The following is a 24,032-nucleotide window of genomic DNA, read 5'->3' as shown; positions in this document are numbered from 1 at the left end:
AGGTTGATCGCGCAGAGAATCGCTGAGCTTATGTGAGTGCGTGTGTAAAAGCATTTCAGTTCTGCTGAGCCAAATAAGACAGGTCAGGGTGAAGAAGTGACAGCCAAATAAAAGCTTACCACAAAACGGAGAAGTTATGACAAATCAGACTATAAGGCAAAAAGAAAGTGCAGCTTTATGGTTTCATGGACAAAATAATTTCTGTGGCTGCAATATGACGAGCTATATAACCAGGGCTGCACATAAGTGGTCCGCAGGTGCGCATTCGCTGTCAAAATAAAAAAACGCGCACAAGGGTTAGGGTTAAATTTAAAAACTGTACTTTTGAGTTAAAATATATATTTATAATTTTAATAAATGACAAATTAAAAATGCATGAACATTTTTTTTGTATCGAAAAAATATCGAACCGTGACACCAAAGTATCGAACCGAACCGAACCGTGAATTTTGTGTATCGTTGCACCCCTAATATATATATATATATATATATATATATATATATATATATATATATATATATATATATATATCTATATCTATATTTAAATATATATTTATTTAAATATATATATTTATATATATATTTATTTAAATATATATTTATTTAAATATATATATTTAAATATATATTTATTTAAATATATATATATTTAAATATATATTTATATATATATACATACATACATACATACGTCTATCTATCTATCTATCTAGATAGATAGATAGATAGATAGATAGATAGATGTATGCCAACACTTTAGAACATTTTATATATGTAATCTGCTGGTCCACCCTCTTGAATTGTATGGGGTCTGTGATAGACAGTCTGTCTTAAAACTAAAGAACATTTAAACTGCATGATGTAGGCCTTTAGTTAGGCCCTTTTAGTGGTTTCAATCATAACATTTTACAATTCACATAACACCTCGAGTGTGAGGTTTAACAGTGCATGGAGTCATGACTTTTGATCTGCCTAAACACTTCTTTGACACTTGGGACTCGAATATATGAGCATATACATTTGGTCTGACTGATTACACGGGGACTTGTGATGCATCAGCACACTTTATTTTTGTAAATATATTAAGAACATTATAAAAATTGATGAAAAACATGGTCATATACATATCAGTATAACATATTTAAAACATTCAGCTGATAAGTTAATATGGTGAAAAGTTTCCAAGTGAATAGACTTATTACTTTTATTTTTGGTGAGGCATAAAGACGAATACTAAGAGAAATATTCATATTCACATGACCACAATAAATCTATTCTGCTCTTAGTTTAACCAAAACACACACTTCTGTTCTTAATTTTTAATCCTTAATTCTTTTCTACAGCATTGTATTCACTGAAAACCACAATGATGTAGTTTAGTCAAGTAATTTTTCCTCAGACTTGTTATCTTTAAAGATCCTTTTAGACGCACCATGCCATCATCCCAGGGAGGGAATCGTGTTTTTTCTTTGAGAAAAAAATATTTTTATCATTTTGCTTTAATTTCAAGGTTAATTTCTTGTCCAGCATGTGGTTCAAACATGAAAATCTCCAAATCAGAACAAAGAAAAATGCACAACAGATACTAATAAAATCCTGAATTGTCGCTCTCATTAACAATATACAGCACGAACCTGCCTAGCAAAAAAGACTGAAGCTTATTTCCTCCAAAATGAAAGACCTAAACAAAAGCATTAACACATATAGCATAAACAATATTTCTTTGTGAAGGTCTGCTTACAAAACTACACATCAGGAGATGTTGTAATAAAATACATTAGTTTTACATATCACTGACAATCATAATAAGGTTTGCATTTCTGATCTAATCACTGAATGATCGTTAAATGACCCACTTATTTAGGGTTAAATTCCTGTAATCTATAATTTTCTTTGTACATTCACAATGAACCTGACAAACATCAAAATGAAACTCTGTAGGCGTCCTGCAAACACCACGTCACCTCAGCACTCAGATTGAATGGTGTTTATATCGTATCCTGTTTCCTGTTGTCTGTCTTCAGACCACAGGCTGCATAGAAGTATGGCTCTGGGACTCTGCTGAACATATTGTTTATTGTGGTTTTGTCAAGTGGTTCTGCTGAAGGTGATGCTGTTGCTGTTCTTGATTCGTCCACTGCAAACAAAGGTCTCTGACCTGCCATCTGTTGAAATAAACATAGGCGGCAGGTCAGACCTGCAGAATCATCTTTCAGTGTTTTTAACAAGAAAAGAGCAAAACCTGCCACTGCTAAGAATATGTAAGAATATGGATTTGATGGGCCTGTGTCAGCTTAGAAAAAAGAATAAATATAAAGAATCTGATTTCCTTTGCAGCCATACTACAAAGAATGAACAATGTTGTGCCGTGCTGGAGAATTTAGCTCATCAATCAGAGCTGGCAATGGCCCCTGGATCCCAGAACTGAAGAATCGCAAAGCTCCAAGTGTATTTAATGTTAACTAATGTAATGCTAATGTAATTAAAAATGACTCTGGTGCACTATTATTTGTTAATCTTGTTTTAAGACCATCATTATTTCAGCATGTTGCCAGTAAGCATTGTTTGTCAGATCTGGTTTAAGAACCATGCAGTCCAGCTACAGCAGGAATGAGACAGCAGCTAAGAGACGAGATGTCATTTAAATGTAGGGATAACAGCATAGTTTTACAGAAGAAGCAGTCGCACTCGCAGTGATGTTGTTCAAATGAGTGTCACAGCTTCCCCATATTTAAACAAAGTAACAAATGTAAGCAAATGGCATAAAATTAGAAACCCAACTTTGTTGTTTGTTTATTTAATGATGTAACATTATTATTATTATTATTATTATTATAGTTTAATGTCAAAGTGAATAATACACCCAAAAATGAATCAAGCTGGCTTACTAATAAGAAAGTATACCAACTCATTCTGCCAGAACAATCCAGCAACTTCTCAATTAAAAAATGAAGCTATGATTACCTTACATCTTATGATCAGCTGCAATTGTTTAGAGTAGCTACACAGCATTTACTTTATGTGTTAAGAAACACACCTCTCAGCTACTGTTTACATTTCTGTGCCAATGGACTGCACAGGTCCTGGTACTTCCATGTTCATTTAAACAATGTCCCGCAACATGAATAGTGAACATGAAGCTTATGCATAAGTTCAGTAAGTAACATCTGTAATCAGTTTCTCTGGGTGTTCAGTCTCTTCTGTCAATTTCAATACTGTCCTCTTTACTCTAGTCTAATCTACTTCCTGCTCGCCTTCTTTGGGCCAATCAGCCTCCAGTCTGTGTGGTTTAAATCTCTGCTCACTGTTATTCTACCTTTCAGACTGTAATTTGTGCAACCGACCTCCTCTCTATCTCCATCTCACAGACACTTCAGTCAGAGCTCCATCAAAGGTTCAGTCTTTATCTTCACCACCCCCAGCATCTAGACACTGGGGGGTCCTGTCCTAAATCCAGTCACTGCTGGGGCTCCGTTCTGTCATCAGAGTCTAATCGCCAAATTCATTCATTTCTTCATTTCAGTAAATCATGTTCAATTCTTTCAAGTGATCTCTCCTTATTGAAATCCTGCACTGTGCAACTTGAAGTTTGAAGTCCCTTGAAGTGAATCATTATCTGCTGTATGTAAATATTTTGAACTGAATGCAAGTAATCTTAACCATAACCCCTAAAAAAATCAAAGTACAAATAATATAAATCTAATGGACCTAAGACTGAGCCTTGGGGAGCTCCTCAAGTAACCTACATGCACAATGAATGGTGAATGGATGGGCTGTACATGGGTGAACTAAGTCATTTACGTAAGTAAAATAGTTTTTAAGATGTTCTGCCTTAGCGCAGTGGCTTATTTTTTTAACATGAACTAAAATAATAATGATAACAGTATATAAGTAAATACCGTTTATCATATGCGTCTCTTTCGTCTGGCCCGGACACAACAAACTGTGGCAGTGACGATCACCAAAATAAGAAGACCTGATGGAGAATAACATCAATTGTATTACACATGGAAAAAATAGAGAATTCATTGGTTTTGTATGTGAAGCTTGATTTCAATGATTTTCAGAGTATAATCTGACGACTGCACAGAACATGACACGTACCTGCTCCGCCTCCTATGAAAACCCAGATGCTAATTCCAAATAATTCATTAGGAAAAGCTTCAGGAATAAAACAAGAGAATAAGAAATAGATTTTATCATGACATGAGTGTAAAATGGTCAGTGTCATAACTATTTGAATGGACAGTTGATAGAAATAATACTTACAGGGTTTTGAGCACTTTTGTGCAGCAGGGTCACTGATCTCAGAGCTGATGGAGTTTGAAACATTGCAAAAGAAGCGAGTGTTTACCACATCGTCGGTTTTCCTTGTAAGTGTCTCTCCTGATCCCTGCAGCTTGTTTTCCTCGTTAAACCATTTAAATTCCAGATTATTGTATTTCTGTTGAAGAAAAGACGATTAATGGATTTGCTAAAGTTTTAAACCTCCAAGTATAAGAGCAAGCATACTAAATATATTTTGACAGCAAATATATTTTTTTAAATTTTATTTAGTTATCCAGTGTGTGTGTGTGTGTGTGTGTGTGTGTGTGTGTGTGTGTGTGTGTGTGTGTTTCAGTGTCAGGATCAGAAAAAGGCTTGTAACAATCTTTCTTTTGAACTTGCAAAATTACAGCTTTACTTTAAAACTGTAGTTTATAATGTCATTTTCTTGCCTGTGTCTGTAATTAATTGAGAAAAATAAAACAAAAAGATGACTGAGAACAGTCACTACTATAGAGCTGGTTGTTTGGCAGAGAAATTCTTAACCACATCTAAGTATATTTTGCTGTAAGCAGAGTCTTCATGACGAAAGAAAATCTGTGGGAAAAGAGACTTCAGGGACTTTGAGTGTGCCATGATTAGCTCTACAATAACCTCATAGTCAAGTCAAAACATGACTGAAAGACAATTGTTGCCCACAGGTTAGAAAATAGAGATCAGTTTTGCTTTCCCTGCACTCTGCCTTTATTATCATATATTGACATAATAAAAACATGCAAATATGAGCCTAATTCATACATGCATTAAAAAAGCTGGTTCCTGAAGTTAGCACTTAGTTCAATTCATAAAATGAGTTTGTCGACAGATAAACACATAATTATGCTCAGACGTATATATATGTATATACGTCTGAGCATAATATACACATATATATATAGATGTATATATATACATCTATATATATATAGATGTATATATATACATCTATATATATATACATCTATATATACATCTATATATAGATGTATATATATACACAAATATGTATATATATACATCTATATATGTATATACACAAATATGTATATATATACATCTATATATATATGTATATATAGATGTATATATATATAGATGTATATATATACATCTATATATATATATATATATATATAGATGTATATATATACATATTTGTGTATATATATACATCTACATATATATGTATATATAGATGTATATATATATAGATGTATATATATACATCTATATATATATATATATATATAGATGTATATATATACATATTTGTGTATATACATATATAGATGTATATATATATACATCTATATATATATAGATGTATATATATACATATATATACATCTATATATATATGTATATATATATAGATGTATATATATACATACATATACTGAAATCAAATGAAATGTATTCAACATTGTTCTCACCTGACTAACAGAGCACGTAAATGTAACTTCGGACTCGCCCGTACAGTTCACTGTCACGTGGGGTTTCTGCACTGAGCATAGAAGATTTGGTTGCATCAATATTAAATACACATTGATTACACAACAAAGTTATCATCTATTGGACCAAACAGGCCACAAACATCGTTTGAATCTTTGAATAGAAAAGAAGAAATGGCAAGAGAGTAACATGAAAAACTGTGCTTCAAAAGTCCTGAACTGTCACTTTCACAGTCAATCAAACATCTAAACTAAGGCAGCAGAAAAGTATATTTCTGTCAACACAAGACAGCAAACAATTCAGAAATAAATCGATTAATCAATAAATAAATCAGTAAAATTAATTTTAACCTGAAACGTTTCTTTTTTCTTGTCTTTTCTATTTCACACTCTCTACAGCAGACAGACCACACTGGACACCACAGCATAAACAACACTTCCGTGCAAAAGTGTCTACGTTGCATTGTTTGAATGACTACCGAGCGCGTAAACTGTCTGACTTCCTGCATGTCCCAGGTACTTTCAGTGACCTTTTGTGACAATATACTTGCAAAACTACAAAATCTGTGAGGAAATGTGCTTCTCTTCATATACAGATACAGTGAATTAGATACAACTCAGTGACTATCAGCTGATATTTCATAATAAATTTTGCCCTTCCTGGTCTGTAGTCACATCAGATCAGACAGTGATTTTTAATTGTTCAGGTTGATTTTTAAATAGATTTTCTTTACTTGTTTACATTTTTGTGAGCACTGAACCCAGTTTGGACGTTCAGTCTGAAGCTGATAAACGTCTATAAAATGAAACTGTAGGTGTCCTGCACACAGCGCTTCACCTCCTCACTGATGCTGCATGATTATATTATATCCTGTTTTCTTTCTTCAGACCACAGTCTGCAGAGAAGTCATGCACATCTGCACATGCACAAGTGATGCAAAGTTTTTCATCAATTATGAGCAAAACATCTTTTGTTGTGAATATAAATTTGTATCACTTATACTTACTGGGCTTATAGCAGTTTTGTTGAACAGGCAGACTGATCTCAGAGCTCACCAGGTTGGAAACTTTGCAAGAGAAATTAGCATTTAGCACATCTTTGGCTACTCTGGTCAGCGTCTTCCCTTTTTCTTCCAACATTTCACCATCCATTAACCATGTGATATTCTCATTCTGTGGAAGACAATGTTATTTTCAAGGAGTGTGTGTTTATTGAACTCAGGAAAAAAAAAGAAAATATTACTGATCACGGGGCTGATAGTTTATCAGAGTCTCAGCAAGTGAACTTGAATTTAAAGAGGATCAGGAAATCTCTAGAAAAGCTATTTAGTGGATTTTGAGCCTCTTAACTAAAGTTGTGACCTGAGAAAAAGAGAACGGTCATCCACAGCAGCCTGCCATCATGATTTAACTTAACCTACCTACACTCTGGCAATCGGTAAATGGGCTGGTTCTTATTCTGATTCTCCCTTGTTGACATGTTTGACTTGTTTGAAGAATAAGAATAAGGATAAGTAAAGAAAAAAAAGAACATTTTACTTACCTGACCAACACTGCAAGTAAAATTAACATGTCCATTATCTGTACACGTCTCTGTCGTCACAGTGGGCTTCTGCACACGGTCTGAGTAAAGCAAATTAGATTATATCAACAGTATATTAGGCAAGGCTGATAACACATTAATCAAAAAAAGAACAAGAAATATTGCTGCATGAAAAATCTGAGGAGTGGCTTCAGAATATTAACATTAATATCTTAATGTGTTTGTACATACATTTGTTTTGGTTAAACAATGTATTTTTACCTACCTAATACACACAAATGCACACTCTGTAAGTTTCCCACCACATTTATTCCATCTTCATTTATAACCTCTGGTCTGTATCGTCCTGACATGTCTTTGGTCAGTTGTGTCAGCTTTAGTGATCCAGTTGAATCAACATCATAATTTTCCCCTGTGATCACCAGTTTCTGTCTGCGATAAAAGATTACTCTTGTGTCCTTGATCCATTTCAGGTTATCTGATTCCTTCAACTCATGCTTTGGGGGCACAGTAAAGGTTGATCCTGTTGCAGCGTACACACAATCATCCTGAGAGCCTGAAAGATAAAGAAACAGAGAGGAATCTTGTGAAAAAATAAGAATAGTCATGCTAGAAAAGTCTAGTTTTCATCAACAATCATATCTCAAGTTATCATATTTGAAGGAAATTATTATCTTCTTTTGGCTTATGAGCTAGAAAACCTTTTTAGTGAGTAAAAAGACAAAATATGATAATAAGAGGAAAGAGCAGCACATCATAACAATGATATTGGCAAAAATTGAAACAGGCTATGTTCACATAGATATATTTAAGATATATATATATTGACAAATAAACAAAACAGAAACATGGAAATCTAAAATAGTATGTGATGCTTTGGGTATTTTACAGGTGTCACGGACAACAGATCAAGTATTTGTGGAGTCTTGAAGAATTATTGTTGGAAACTGACATGTTAAAGATACTTTGAACTTAAAAAAAAACATAACCAGTAAGTTTAGAAAGAAAAGCTAAAAATATAAACACGAACACAATAATTTGTACCGTACCTGCGGAGACGATGGAGAAGCAGGAGAGCAAAAACACAACGATGGTGGCAGCAGAAGGCATCTTCTTCATTACATTCAGCTACAAAGAACAGCCGCTTTCCAGTATTGAGGTTATTTCCTGTCAGTGCACAGTAACATCACATAGTTTATGTGTGTGTGCCACCGTACATGTTTGTGTGTGCGCATGTACAGCTTTGAAAGGAAGTGATCCAAGAGGTCTCACAGTCTCACAGATAAAGAGCAAAGCAAGCAAAGCAAATGTCACACTTAGAAAACAGAGAGTGCGTCAAGTTTAAGTTTGGTTGCTCCTGCAAATATACACAAACATACTGTGTGATCTGCAGTTAGAGATATTCAACAAATAACCAACAATTCAAACGCTGAAATATTAAAAATGATGTGGTGACAAATATGTTAGAGCATAAAATGTTTTTTTTGTAATTACTTTCAAGCAAAAGTACACAAATGAGACTGAAAATGAAAATTAAGACTCCATCATGAGCTCATAAGTTTAAACATATGTTTTTGTATTCTTTAGACTTTAGACATTAAGAATGAACTACTGTGAATCTAATAGGAGAAATAACACCATATGATTTGAATTTGAGATTTCCAGTTGAACACCTGCAGCTAAAAAGGTCAAAACTCTAATCATGTTGAGGTTTAAGCATCGTAACGCTGAAGGTTTGACATGATGAAAGGTCACCGCACGCGTTTTAGCTCTCAGTCTAACATACACATGAACATACACATGAATGAGAGCTCTGCTTTTGCTTGAGTGCATGTTGTTTTTGTGCTGCCGTGCTGCCTCAGGGGCAAGTGACCCTCGTTTGTAGTTCATGGCTCATGGTTCCCTGACACCAACCTGAGCTAGCTGTAACTCTGTAGAGCTAAGACTTTTTGGTGATCTGCATTTTATCAAAAATGATTTGTCAGGTTCTCTGGAAGTGAGTGAGCATCATCAAAGTTTTTTTTTTTAAATGTCTAAATGTTAATTAATTAAAATTAGGGCAATCGCTGTCCTGGATTTTAGACCCTGAATATTCTGTTTTCAGACAGGAATTGCTTTTGTTGTTCAACAGTCACTATTCTGACTGTAGTTTGTTTTTTGATAGTAACAGTTCTCAGGTTTTAGGTTTCCATGTTTTCTCTTTGTTTTTGATCTTATGCTTCTATGTGTTTAGTCTTATGGTCATTTGTATATTCCTATTTCTGTCAGTGGTTAGAGTTATATTTTCCAAATTCCCTTCAGTTGTCAAGTTTTCTTCTTTGTCATGTGATTTTTCTCATTAGTTACTTCCAGTTTGATCATGGTAGTTCTTTCTCTCTCATGTAGTGTGTTTAACTTTGCTCCTCTTGTCTCGTTACCCTGATTTAGTTTAGATGTGTTTAGTTCCAGCTGTGTCTCAGCCCCCACTGGCCCACAGTGTGTTTGTGTGTATTTAAAGCCTCTGATTGCTTTTTACTGTTGATTGTTTTCCACGTTTGTCTTCTCTGGTGTCTCCTGGTTTAAATTTATGACTTTATCAGTCTTGGACTTCTCTGCAAAGCCTGAATAGAGTTTTGTTTTTTTGTTCATGAACTCTGTCCACAGGGTCATTGTTCACACATCACATGACACAAGAGAAAAGATTAATAATGCTTAATAACAGATTAATAACAGAATATTAGTAGTCTTTCTTTTCTTCTCCTCTCAGAAAAAAGGTGCAAGTTTCCGTCGCCACAGATGAAGTACACTTTATAACTCTGCTGAATGCTATACAGTACAGTGTATACAGTATTGCAAACTCATTATTCAAACAATCACTCAATCACTCAATCAATCAATCAATCAATCAATCAATCAATCAATCAATCAATCAATCAATCAATCAATCAATCAATTCAAAGGTTACTCTAAATTTTTAAAATCAGTATAAAGAAGGAGTCTTTTCACTTCCTGTTTCTCAGATGTTTTACAATAAAAGCCTTGAAGCTCCGTACGTCTCCAGTCCCCATCAGCAGTCTCTGTTTTTTTGTCGGGTCCCACTGCTAAATCCCTCACCCTGCTACACTGCAAAGCAAAACTTCAGTTTCAGTCTGACTTTGAATTCAAAATGAAGGTTTCTGTGCACAAATGCAAGAAGACACAACTGTGATTTAAACAGACGGTAAATATTTGTATGCTAATTATGTCGTAAACAAACTGCAGATCTGTGAGTTGAAATATGTTTACTCTCCAAGGCTATAGGAGTTTATCTACCTGTAGATGTTTAACAATAAGATACAAATACACAAATGGGCAATGAAGTACCACTTGTGTCGTGTGGTTTAACACCTCTCTGCAGATACTGATCACACAGGAAGAAGCAGGAAGCACACTGAAGTAGTGTGTCCTTTAAAAAAGGGGGGTTTCATATCATATAGCAGCTCCGGTCTTCTTATGGCCTTGGTTTTAGTACCTTAAACTTGTTCCTCCATCTGTCTGTGTTTGCATGCCCATTACACAGGATGTGACAGCCTCACTATGGTGCTCTGAAACATTTCCAGTGACTTGCACCACACAACTCTGGTCTTTCCAAGTTGCAGCACTATGATTGTCCATGAAAACAGGTCTCCATCCACTGAGGGATGGCAAAATGGAGACACCATTCATATCTGAGTTTGTGCAGATATACAACCAAAGACTTAATTTGTGTCGCAGCCTCAGGAGGAAAGGCCTTTTCTCTCAATAGCTTCAAGTCAAGTTGTTCAAGCTGACATCCTTCACAAAGTTATAAAAACTCTGTAGTTCATCAAACGATCTGCTGTACCCAGTGTGGAGCAACGTCCTGTAAGCCTGGCTTCTAAATAACATAACTTTGCAGTTCTTTAAAATATTGTTTTCCATCTTTTCTATATGGTAAACTGTATTATGTACATCAGTACACTATTGCCATACTGTTTATTCAAATTCATCTTCAAAGAGGTCACCTGACAACATTTAGTGTAGCTATTATTGTAAATGAGTCACAGTTAATAACAGGTTTAGTGATTACCATGACATGGACACTCTGCTACTGAACTGTTTTGGGGTAACAAATTGTGTTTCTGATGTATTTCTATTTCTTTTTATCTATTCAATTATTCTCCAACATGTTGAGTCACTGTCCACAAGCACCTACGCTGATGACGGCAGAAGCTGCAGAAGCCAGCAGCACGTTATCTGATGTCAGAAAAGCAAAAAGTTCACGCCCCTTAGTTTTTAAAGTAATCAGGATTTTTTTTACTTACTTGTCTATTTGAAACGGTGCCAACTGAAAATCCTTGTGTCCTCTCTGCTGAGTGATTCTGACCCACAGTTTCAGTCTTTTTCAAACCCCCCTCTTCCCCTTTTTTGTTTGCCTTGACAGCAAGACTCTCTCTCTTTTGTGTGGTAGAGTTTCCAAATGTGGTCTAGTGTAACACTATTAATGGACACGTATGAAGCTTCCAGAATGAAAAAGAAACGGGTTCCCAGAACCCAGTAGTTGGAGCAAATAGTTGGTTAATGCGGATGTTTTGCAAAATAATAACTTAATTTGCTTCTTCAAAAGCTCAAAATTACATTCAGTAAAACTACAAAATGATATAAAAAAGGTACCTTACACTACTCACACTTGTTCACAGGGTGGCGCCATTGCATTACATATGTGTGAAACTGGAAGAACCCTTATTGTATTATAACTGTAATACTCCATGAAATATGAATTTATAGAAATATACTGTATGTGAGCAGCTGGATGACCAACAGTAAAATGACTTAACCTCCTGTAATAAGACACAAGTACAATCACATCATATTTCATATTTAAGACATATTTTTGATTAATTTTGTTTATTAAATGAAATTATTTTGTGATTATACTCACATCAGTCATGATTGTGAAGTTGTTGATTTTAAGTTACAAGACTAAAAAGTAGAATTTATGTATGTAAAAGAAGAACAGGGATGAAAGCAGCTCCTGGGCATTATTAATTCAATCTGAGTATGTGGTTGATTGATTGATTGTCACAAAAAACACTGGCTTCTTCTTTGAGTCCTGATGTGATCTTGTGATGGAGCGAGTTTGTGGCAGCAGCAGAACAAACAAACATCACATTGTACTGTTAAATGATTTCTCTCGGTGGGTGTCTCTGCCAAGGCTGCCCTTATCTGTGTATCAGCCAATCAGAGTATTTCAGGTGAGCTCATCATCGTATCAAAATCCTTTAAATAGCTGCAGTCATACATTTCATCTGGTCTGTCTCAAACCAAATGGTCCTCGCTCTTGTTTCTATTCTGCAGATGGCAGGACTTTTGATCTGACGCATAGTCTGAGTGCGTGACGTAAACAACAACAAAGATATTGTCTGTCATCCTGAGAGTTTTTAAATTAGAAATAAGAATCACATGAATCACATGAGAAATTACATCTGTTATGCTACAAAAGTCCTCTTACAGCCAAGATGAACCTGCCCAGCAGAAACTGCAGATATGTTCCTTCAAAATGAAAGATTTAAAAGTCAAAGCCTGTCTGAGGCCTGGATGACGGGATAATGATTGTCTCTCTCTCCAGACCAGTTTCCACAGAAGTCAGGCTCTAAGCTTTATTTGTGTAGCTGACCAACTGCTGCTGCTGCTGTTGTCTCTGTTCCTGACTGGCTCAAAGGAAACTCCTCCTTGTCTATTAAAATAAGCACAGACAGGTTGCACCTGGATAATTACAACCATACCTTACATGAAATTACTGCACCCAATCTGTGCATGATATTTAGTTTGTGTGTTAAGAAATAGAAATGTAACCATTTGTATTACATTTCTGTGCCCCATAGACTGCATGGATACAGAAATACAGATTTTATAACTGTTACAGGAAAAATGATTCTATGTTTCTTTACCTTCTTTTAAATGTACAAAGATGCCTTTTGTCTGCCCTTTGCCTATGGTTAGATTAGTTTAGAATAATCTTTTTAGACTTTCTCAGCAAAGACATACTGTTTTGGGACATATTGTTTTAGATTGTTTTATCTCTCACAGCCTTCTCCCAGCTCTCTGCTGACGAGACTAGCGCCACATATGGAGTTGTTTATTTTATTTGTTTTGTATTTTCTTATCCTGTTCTCACTGTCTTTCCTATAAAAATTACCAAGCCACTGTGCATGGTGTGAGTTGTTCTTAGCAGCTCACCCGTGTACACGTTTGATAAAAAAAGTAACTTTGTCTCATTGTGTCTTTATTTCTCCTGGGTCTTTTACAGAGTTTTCCCCCAACATTTCTTGGTCCTTCGGAGCCGGAGCGCCTCCATCGTGTCCCATCTCCGTGACCAGTCCACGTTGCTCGTCTGTCGACAGCCCACACACTAGGTGTGTGGTCAAAGACCAAGGGCGTTAAATTCGAGTCTTGGCCAACGTTCTTAGAAAGCGACCCACGGTGGTGGGACCCGATCGAGGTGGACCAGACCCGGCGACACTGACCAGGTAGATACAGACACACTGACACAATCTTGCGTAAAATCGTATTTTAAATTCAGGGAATTTAAAATAGCGAAAGTAGCTCGTCGAGACTGGAAGCTCCCCACTTCTGTGGGTTTAAAGTAGCTCGTCGGCTGGTAGCTTGGAGCTCGTCGACTGGAAGCTCCCCACTCTTGTGGGTTAGGTTTGGAGCTCTGAGTAGCTCCCCCAGCTGGGTCAAGGGAATAAGTAGCTCGTCTACAGAAAGACTGGCAGCTCCCCTTATTATAAGGGTTCCGATCGCGCGAATAAGTGTGAATGTGAATGTATGTGTGTATTGTTGTAACTAACGGAGCAAGCTGACTTTTCACGGTCCAATAAGAGACTGAGCCGCTCCTACTGTGTTTTTCTTTCACTGCTGTTCACTGACGTGCTGGTGGTTTGGGAGAACGGTCGAGTTCCGCCTCGTAAAGTTCACACCGCTTTTGGAAATAGTCCGAAAGTAGAAGGGCGTGTGAGCAACCACTCTCATTCCTCATATCAGCGAAGGTGGATAGCAGCTGTATTGCCAGTGTATAAATACAAAACAAATAAAATAAACAACTCCATATGTGGCGCTAGTCTCGTCAGCAGAGAGCTGGGAGAAGGCTGTGAGAGATAAAACAATCTAAAACAATATGTCCCAAAACAGTATGTCTTTGCTGAGAAAGTCTAAAAAGATTATTCTAAACTAATCTAACCATAGGCAAAGGGCAGACAAAAGGCATCTTTGTACATTTAAAAGAAGGTAAAGAAACATAGAATCATTTTTCCTGTAACAATAACTAAGAGAACAATGACCCTGTAACCCTATAATTAAAAAAATAATCACAACACAGCCAAATTAATAATTTGAAATTAAACATTAAGAGTCTCACACATAAATAAGTGTTAGGTATTAAATGGGAAAAAATATCCAAAGAAAAAGGTAGAAACTGTGTTTGTTCCCCCCAACATTTAAATAATTTAATTATAAATAATTTAATTAAATGGTCCTAACAATGAGCCTTGATTGCTCCACAAGTAACCTTTACGTACTGCACAATAGTGACTGGGAGGTTATGAGAGACATCAAGTGTAACATAAACTGGCCTCGAGCTTCTACCTGAGATCAGAGGTTTTTATTTTAAAAATAAATTAAAATAATATCAATCGTAATATAAATAAATGCAAACATACATAAATAATAAATCTTACCTCTTATTGCATATTTATTTTTCTGTGTGAGGTTTTTCTGAGTTGCACAAACAATGACAGTGAGGAGCAACAACAGAAAAAAACCTGATGAGTGCAAAAAATAAGAGAAAATTGTATTACTTGTAAAAAACTGGAAAAAATTAAGAATGTGCTCATTTTATTTCAGCATTTATATAAAAAATGTATGGGCTTTATACAGAAGTTGAAACCTACCGGCTCCAAAGCGCACAAAAACCCAGATGTTTGGTCCAGATTTTTCACCAGCGACATCTACAAAGTAAAACACAAAGAGAAAAATCTAAGGTTATTGTAAAAAAAATCTAAGGTTGTAAAATGAGTATCATAACATTGTCATTTCAATCTTTTAAAGTACAGTTAATTGTAGATACTACTCACAAAGCTTTAAGCATTCTTGGTAAACAGGCTCACTGATGGCAAAGCTGACGGGGTTAGAAACATTACAAGCGATGGGGAGGTTCATCACATCTTCAGCTTTTTTTCTTAGCGTGTCCTTCAGATTTCCTGTTAACTCTTTATCCGTTGTAAGCCATTTATATTCCAAATAGTTTTCCTTCTTTAGAAGAAATTATGATTAAGATATTAATTAAATAGTTAAAAATAAAAGTGTAGAAGTTCTGGAAAGTAAAAATACTTTAAGATATTTATTATTTTCTTAAGGTTTAAATGAACAAATATGCAAAGCATATATGAAAAACAAGAAAGCTCAGAAAAACTGAGAAATTGATCTCTCTCCATATCTGATGAAAGACATGTCATATGTAGGTGGAGTTAGATATCAAGGAGGATCAGGAAGTCTCTGAAAAGGCAGTATAGTGGTGTCTGAGCCACTTGTAAACACCTTGTCATTAACTAATGATGTGATCAAAGAGCATGAGAAGCAGCCCAACTTTCATCAAATCATAACATCATTGATACAGCAGCATCTGTGAGTGAATGATTGTAGTCAGCACAGTTTAAATCATGCTCGGTTTGGGGGCAAAAGAAATAAAGTCCATTGTCTACAGATTCCTAAAATGCATGATATGTGTTAACTGTTTGAAAAGAACTCAAATTAAATATTGTCCTCACCTGATCAACACTGCAAGTGAAACTCACATTTATCGTAGAGCCTGTGCATTTCATCGTTACGTTTGGCTTCTGCACAGGGTCTGAGTAAAAAAAGAAAAGAAAAAAAGATTATATCAACCTTTTTCTAAGTATATTTGTTTAGCTAGAAGAAGCATATTTACAATGGGTTGTTACCTACCTAATACACACAAACTCAAGCTCAGCAAATGTGCTACATTTCTTCCTTCTTCGTCATAAACTATAGGCGCGTATTGTCCCGAATTGTCTTTCATCAGTTTTGTCAGCTTTAGTGATCCAGTTGAATCAACAAAGAAGTCTTTCCTTGTGTTCCTCTTGGTCCGCTTGTCTAATTTGCTATTAAAGATTATTGTTGTGTTGTGGAACCATCTCAGGTTCTCAGATTCCTGCAACTTATGCTTAAGGGGCACAGTAAAACTTGAGCCTGTTGCAGCGTACTCATCACAACCATCCTGAGAGTCTTTGAAAGAGAAAACGAAGTAAGTATCATCAGAAACTTTAGGTTAGCCATGTTAGAAAAGCTCTGTACAGTTATAAGTATATTTATCAAATATTCAATGAAATTATGATCTTTTTATGTCAACTTTAGAGCTCTAATTTTAGGCATTTCATAGTTTCAACGCTACTATACATCTGCACCACATCTCAGACCACTCTAGCGGACAGTTTTTGTCCACTAGAGTGGGATTTTCCACGGCATATTCTGCACCACCTCTCTGTGCGTTCATCATTTGTTTGAAGCCAGCTCACCTCCTGCAACCACTTTTCTGAGAATACGTGCTTCTTTTGCGGTTCAAACTCCTGACATTTCTTTGGAGGTGGAGGAGCACCACAGTAATTGCTTAAAGGAGTTTGCTTCTCCGACATCTTTAAGAGTTCTAAACAAATGTTTGTCCTCCTCCAGAAAATCTTATGTACGCAAACGTGCATTTCAACTTCTTAGCTGGTGCGCGTCTTTTATTTTGAAAGCGCATGCGCACCTGTGGACCACCTATGTGCACCCCTGGTTATATCAGCCCTATATACAGTATAAACCTGCCTAGTAGAAACATTTCATGCTTATTTTCTTATTTTTCTTGAAACTGTGCTTTTTTTTTTTACATTAGTCTACCTGTAGGAGGTTTCTTAGCAGGTAGCATTGGCTCTAAATACAAACATATAGCACAAGCACTGCTACCTTCCAAACCTTTAGCGTTACAGAACATTTTAATAAATTGTCTACCTACAATTTCTCTGATTGTTTACAAAACTACACTGTCTGTCTTTTTTGTTGTGATTAAAGTTTTAATGAATGCAGCCTTGACAGTAATTTAACATATTCGTTCCTTTCACGACAAAAGGTTGGTGTAGTTTGTGATTCAAATTCAATTGTTCTTTACTTAAAAGTAATTTGAAAATTCTTAATTTAATCAGGATAATTTAAATAACAAAGCGATCTACTGATGATCAAACAGCTCTGGATATAAAGCACCTTTAATTGCCAGGCTAATAAAAATAAGCCCTCCATAGCTGTAACTGTAATGTAGTAGTATATCTATATAGATGCACATGTACATCCAAAAGCTTAGGTTCATCTTAATCTCCTAGGATTGCTTTATAAAATGACGTAAATATCCATCTAGAAAATTAATAAATACATTTTGTTAAAAAGAGAGAAAGAAAATCTGGGACAAAACATTCGTTTAGTACTCAGGCAACTGTAAGGATCAGGAAATCATGTACACACATGAAACACAGAAATTCCACTTTCTCTGATGCCAAGTCGTGCTACAACAACGTAAGAAACCTGTTTACCAATGCACAAACCCACAAAAACTCTAGCACCAACGTCAATGAAACATTTAATTCTGTTTGCCCAATCAAAGTAAATATTGAATGTCAATAAAGGATTTATATGGGCAGAAATCTGTGCCATCAGAAACTGAATTTGAATAAGTTAAATTTGAATTTGAATTGCTCAGATTGAATCTGAATTGTAACTTGAATAAATGCTTTTTTTTTTTTTTGCCTGTCCCGTTTGGTTCTTTTGCCGTCAGAATTATTGTCTAAAGGCGAAGAAAGATGCCCAACGGATTTACTTTACCAAACTGACCACCCCAGCCTTGCCGTAATGATCTATTTGATTCACCTTTTATTGTTTATTTTATTTATTTTTTTATTTTCACTTGCTAGATACGGGACAGACTTGAATGAGGAAAAGAAAAGGGAAAAAGGAAGAAGAGGAAAAAACAGCGGAGAAGAGGGACGGGGATAAAGGGCAAAAAAACAAAAACCAACTAAATATGCAGACAAAAAAATAAATAAATAAATAAAATAAAAAATACATATATCAATCACCTGGATCACCTGTTGAGAAAGAAAAAAGAAAACAAGCAGAAGAAAACGAGAGCAATACAATAAACAACATCACAATGATATATGGGAATATAACAGCAAATACTAAATATTAAACATTATTTTGACAGACTACACTGTCTGTCAAAAGGTGGAGGGGGTGGAGGGGGGTCCAGTACAATGCACAATGCAAAATATAATACAATGTCTAAGTTGACGGATCATTGACAGTCAGCTGATGTTTTAGAATATCGTCTGACACTAAAGGTCTAGTCACTTAGAGCTGTTCGAATACTAGTTATTACCTATATAGACTGATTTGTGTTTGGTTGGTTTCCTTTCTATTCTAAATTTTTGTGCACACGCAACAGCGTTCGTCCTTCAGACTGATTGTACAGCGGACTATGAAATGAAACTCTGTGGGCGTCCTGCCTTGCCACTTGTCACTTGAGGTTGGATAATTATATGTTCTATCTTCACACCACAGTCTGCATAAAAGCCATGCACACATAAACGTGTAGTAAAAGTGACTCAGCTTTGCAGTACAGTGCAACTTTGTATTTTTTATTATTAAAAAGTCTCAAAAGTTGAACGAAAATTAAAACTAAAACAAAAAAATGACTCCAGTTTGTCAGCAATTGTTTTTTTTTTTTTTTTTGTTTTTTTTTTTTCTTAAATGACATCAGAAACAGCAGTATGCGACATTACGTGATGGCAGAGCTTCAGTTCATCCTTTGTCATTTTTTTTTTTTTTTTTTTTTTTTTTTTTTTAATAAATAGGACAGGGGGAATGAATGAGAGAGAGAGGGGGAGAGAAAGAAAGAAAACCAAAGAGGAGAAGAGACGGTGAGAAGGGGGGGGAAGAGAGAGAAAAAAAAAAAAGAACTCCTGGGTCACCTGTATGGAGAAAAAAAAAAAAAAACAAACAAACAAAAAGAACAAACAGAGGAGACAGCAAACAACAAAGAGCAACATAATAATAGAGAAAACAAAGCACCATCACAATAAACTAGCTAGTCATAGATATCAATATTTACTAAATAATAAACGATATTGTGCAGCACGCAAGATAGACAGCGCACAGTGTGCTTTGAGGCAGCAGCCAAGAAAGCTTTAGTCCGTGTCTGTGAATACCCATGTGTGCATACCTGTGTGCATACCTGTGTGGATCAGCATGCTTGCATTCCAAAGGGTCCTCCAGGGTGTGAAGCGGGTATGGAGGAGATCAAAACTCCAGACATCCAGAGGCCCCCAGAACACAAGAGACCATGGAAGACCAACAGAGGGGCAGCCGCGCCACTGTCCCAGTAAGAGCTGAGGAGAGTCCCAGATGAGGGCTCGCCCAGTAGCCGCGGAGCAGAAGTCAGGGGGAGTTGCAGTGACGCGCCCGTGAGCTCCGCCGGCCCCCAGCTGCGCCTGAGTGACCGAGCCCTAGGCCGAGAGGCCGGGGGCACCCCACCTCCAAAGGGGCCCGAGCGAGCCCCAGGCCCCAGGCCCCGACAAGCGGCCGCCAAGGAGTGAGCCGGTGTGTACCCGGACGCCCACCCCCAGACACAAAGAACCACCAACACACCGACACCTGAGGGAGTCCGCCACCGGCAGGGGAAGTGGTGGTGGGTGGAGATAGGCCTCCAAACCTTGGAGGGCCTGAGGTGTCCCCAGAGAGGTGGCGTCTGATACCCAACCTGACATATAGACACAGACATACAGGCACACACAGACACAAACATCCATTCCCACCCTCATGCTCTCATATGCACTCACTCCACACTCAACCAACGTGGAGACAGACATAAAGAGACGCTGTACACACAATCACACTCCCCAAGCGTACTCTACAAACCGGGTCTAGGTACCCTTGCCCCTGGAGGGGGGAATTGCACCCAGTCCCAGGTGGCGTTACCCTTTTCCCTGCGGTGGGGAGAGGCAGACCACCCCGACTCCGCAGCAGCAGGGAGGCCCCACACCCCAGACCGCAGTCGGACGGCCAACTCCTCCTACTAGCCCTCCCGCTCCAGCAGGCCGCAGAGAATGGGGGTGGGAGAAGACTCCAAACCTCCCTCCACCCGCTCATTGTAGTGTTGATGCATATGTGTTCTAAGGTGCAATTAAAACCCAGGAGGGCATGGAGCTACCTGCCAAGGAGCAGCAGGTAAGCGCATAGTCCCTCCTGCTAACCCTCAATGACTAAGTGTATTTAAAATTGAGAGGTGGGCAACGACGTCAGGGGTGAGGTATACACCCTGATGGTGATTTGGACTCCGTGATTGTGCCCACCCCCAAGATCCTATATGTATGTGTAATGAGAGTGTGAATAATGTGAATGTCTAAGTTGTGGGATAAAATTGAGGCAGAGGCAGCCAGAAGGGGACAGGGGGGGGGGGGGGGGTAGCCTCCTCTGCACCCTGGTGACATACCCCCACTCCAAGGCCCTGCATGTGTGGGTGGTTGTGGAGGAGCGGGAAGAGGGAGGCAGCTGGAGATGGGAAGGGAAGGAAGGGAGGGGCAGGTAACCCCTCCCTGGGGCCAGCTCCCCCGCTGACCCCAGTAGGCACTCCCACCCTCCGCGACCCGCCAGGGAAGGGGGGCCCAGGCCCATCAGACCGGGGCCCAGTGCAGTAGCGCCCCCCGGCTCCACAGAGCCCTGGACAGTCCACCCAACCCCACCACAGAGAAAACTGCACCCACCCCACCAACCACACATCTTCCAGACTACATAAGACGGTAAACGCCCAGGCTGAGATCTTCCTCCACCTCTCCTGTATCTCCCCCTCCTGCAGAGAGTTCCTGAAGAGAAGAAAGCTCCTGCAAGATGTGACCATCCCCCCCACCAGTTGAAGAGCCCCCCAGGCGGCTCGACGCACCGGCGGCACCCTGCTCCAGGGCCGGGCCCCCATGCACCCACCCGCCCACAACCCCGGCAACACACCAACCAGGACCCAAGCCCCCGAGGCCCGGCCCGGGCCCCAGCCCAGAGACGGAGCACCCCCAGAACCTCACGCCCATCCCGGACCCACCCAGGGGCAGCCAGGTTGCCAGGTCAGTAACCCACGTCCGTCAGCACAGACCCTCCCCTAGCCCCGCTGCACGCAGCCGCGAGGAAACAGTCACCTGAGAGCCAACAGAGCCCTCAACCGGACGTGACCGCTACCCCGGGTTGAGCCCCCCAAGGAAGATGCCTCCGGGGAACCCCCCGACGCCCTAAGCCTGTCCCTACCCCCTCACCAATCACAACAGTGAAGGCGGGACCAAACTATGACCCCCCACCCCCACTAGGTGATGGAGCTGATAAAAGGGGCCCAGAGCAATTGATCTAATGTGGTGGCAGAGGCTGTGTCAAGACTAATGTAATCTAATAGATAATTTCTATATTGGTTAGAATTAAGATTATTTTTATTTTTCCAGTTCATGAGGACTGTTTTCTTGGCTATGCATAGGGCGGTGAAGATCATATGGGCTATATTCTTTTCTGAAGTGATATTATCTAAGCTGCCCAACAAACACACTAAGGGGGAGGTTGGAATGTTACATTTCAGACACTTTGATAAGTCTTCACATATCTCGCGCCAAAACTTTTGCACTGGTGGACAGAACCAAAGAGCGTGGATGTAATTGTCTGGTGTATTGCCTTGACAGTGTGAGCAGTTGTTGGAAGATGTTTGTCAGCAATTGTAACCATAATGAATTTGATTTGTCAATATTTAGACAGTTGGAAGGGAAATTGAGTAAACAAATACTTACGGGGCGCATAGCAGTTTTGTTGAACAGGCAGACTCAGCTCAGAGCTGACGGGGTTCGAAACATTACAAGAGAAACTGGCATTTACTACATCTTTGGCTACTCTTGTCAGTGTCATCTCTTTTTCTTCAACCTTTTACCCTCCATCAGCCATTCGATTTTAAAATCATTCTGCAGAAGAAAATATCAATCATGGATTGGCATCATTCAGGGTTTAATCTTAAACCTCAAGTTTTTACAGCTTATAGAAGTCAAAGTTCAGCCAAGTCTGCTTCAGTCATGTGGGTAAAGATAATAAAATGCAAAATTGAATGTGTAATATGTCAAGGTCAAAGGTCAGACATCAGCATGTAGTAATACAAGAAGACTGACGCCAGGGTGTTGTAATAACATCATCATAGAACACCAAGTTTTAGTATAGCCCTTGCCCTTAAGGGGGAGTTGCACTCTTTAAGTGCTCTTGTTTGTTTTTATTAGTGTGTGAAATTAGTAAACACAAACAATTACAAAATTACAAAGATGGGAAAATATCACTCCTAAATAAATTCTTAACCATATCTTAGTATCTTTATCAGCAAGTGTAGGTAAATCTTCCAGAGGATGAGGACGTCTCTGAAAGAGTTGGTGAAGTAAACAGTAAACTTTAAGCTAATTTAAACTTTAAGGAAAATATGCCTGGTATAATCTGAATGTACACCAATCAAGTACACTTCATTTGACCAGATTTTGTTAAATGTAACATTTTATCTTGTACTTATATAACAAAATTACATGGAAAATTTACATCCAATTAAAATGGTTAACATCAGCATTTAGGCAGAGGAAAACATTGTCATTTAAATCTAAATTAAAGACATGAAATATTATTCTTACCTGACTAACAACACAAGTAAATTTGACTTCTGACTTGTGCTCCTCCCCTTTGTGAGTGTGGACGCTTCATCTCTTTGCTCTTGAATGCTTTGCTTCATATATTGATTTTTATGCTGATTTTTTCCCTTTTTTCCGTGTGAGCTTACCTGCGATAACTTCTGGACACTTGTAGATCATTAGGACTAGAGTGTTCTTAACAGAAACAGCAACATTTTATAGTTACCTTATCCTCAGCGCTCCGTGTGTCTGTGGCCTAGACACAGCTGAAGCCTAGACACAGCGTCTGGGCACCGAGCAGCCTCAATAGCCTGGAAAGGTGCTAACCGCTAGGCTAACTAGCAACAAGATGCCTTCCCTCTCCACAGATGATTACCACAGCCTCCTGCAGAAGATTGCAGTACTGGAGACAAAAATTCATCGCTTAGAAGTAAACGTGGAGGTAAATGGACTGTGTGGAAATGAAACAACCTTGCCTTTGATTCAAAACAATGGCGATGAGCAAGCTAGTACACAGCTAAGGAGCACAGATAACATGAACAAGAAAGTAGACTCTGTGCATTATTATAAATCCTCAAGTGATAATCCCCCCTTAGACTGTCTTGGTGCAAAACCAAGACATAAATCATGTCTCCTGGAAGGGGGAGGACGTATCACAGGCAGGGCACAGCGAGCTGAAATCTCTGAAACCGACTGGCCTTCACTTCCTACGAGACAGAGAAGCTCTTCTACCCCTGTATACAGGAGGAAGCAGGACTGGACAACCATGAATAGGAAGGTTAACAACAAACCTCCAAAACAACTGAATGTGAAACTGCAGAACAGATTTGCTCCACTATCAAAGGACCCTGGATCGATATCGGACAACCATCCATCTAAAAGCAGCGAAATAAGGTCTGAAAATCTGTTGAAAAGTGAAAGGCCACAGGGAAAGCTAAAGGCTAGGCCTGAAACTCTGATTGTGGG

The 24,032-nt window shown here is 38.2% G+C and overlaps 2 protein-coding genes across 3 annotated transcripts; both read right to left on the bottom strand.

Annotated features, from left to right (window-relative positions):
- Positions 1-1,065: 1,065 nt before the first annotated feature.
- LOC147302530 (T-cell surface antigen CD2-like) lies at positions 1,066-11,683 on the bottom strand. Of its 2 annotated transcripts, XM_086282176.1 has the most exons (10): positions 11,604-11,683; positions 8,352-8,469; positions 7,568-7,858; positions 7,303-7,382; positions 6,767-6,932; positions 5,742-5,812; positions 4,273-4,447; positions 4,108-4,164; positions 3,903-3,979; positions 1,066-2,168 (listed from the first exon to the last, which is right to left on the bottom strand). In XM_086282176.1, the coding sequence occupies exons 2-9, from the start codon at positions 8,419-8,421 to the stop codon at positions 3,909-3,911; spliced, it is 981 nt and encodes a 326-aa protein (XP_086138302.1). In that variant the 5' UTR covers positions 8,422-8,469; positions 11,604-11,683; the 3' UTR covers positions 1,066-2,168; positions 3,903-3,908. The 2 variants fall into 2 exon arrangements, with proteins under 2 accessions (XP_086138302.1, XP_086138303.1); XM_086282177.1 differs by lacking the exon at positions 11,604-11,683 and having other exon boundaries at positions 1,066-2,200; positions 8,352-8,493.
- A 529-nt stretch (positions 11,684-12,212) lies between these two features.
- LOC147302529 (T-lymphocyte surface antigen Ly-9-like) lies at positions 12,213-23,101 on the bottom strand. The gene is made up of 8 exons (XM_086282181.1): positions 23,070-23,101; positions 22,200-22,367; positions 16,285-16,584; positions 16,107-16,186; positions 15,414-15,591; positions 15,231-15,287; positions 15,018-15,101; positions 12,213-13,015 (listed from the first exon to the last, which is right to left on the bottom strand). The coding sequence occupies exons 2-8, from the start codon at positions 22,312-22,314 to the stop codon at positions 12,939-12,941; spliced, it is 891 nt and encodes a 296-aa protein (XP_086138307.1). The 5' UTR covers positions 22,315-22,367; positions 23,070-23,101; the 3' UTR covers positions 12,213-12,938.
- Between the last annotated feature and the right edge of the window lie 931 nt (positions 23,102-24,032).

The sequence above is a fragment of the Aulonocara sp. 'chitande type north' Nkhata Bay genome, linkage group LG23, assembly GCF_057382095.1.
Source record: "Aulonocara sp. 'chitande type north' Nkhata Bay isolate Kocher_YH1m ecotype deep benthic linkage group LG23, A_spYH_male_GT1.1, whole genome shotgun sequence".
Classification (NCBI taxonomy): Eukaryota; Metazoa; Chordata; class Actinopteri; order Cichliformes; family Cichlidae; genus Aulonocara; species Aulonocara sp. 'chitande type north' Nkhata Bay.
Note: the sequence above shows the minus strand (reverse complement) of the source record. Positions and strands in the feature narration are given on the sequence as shown.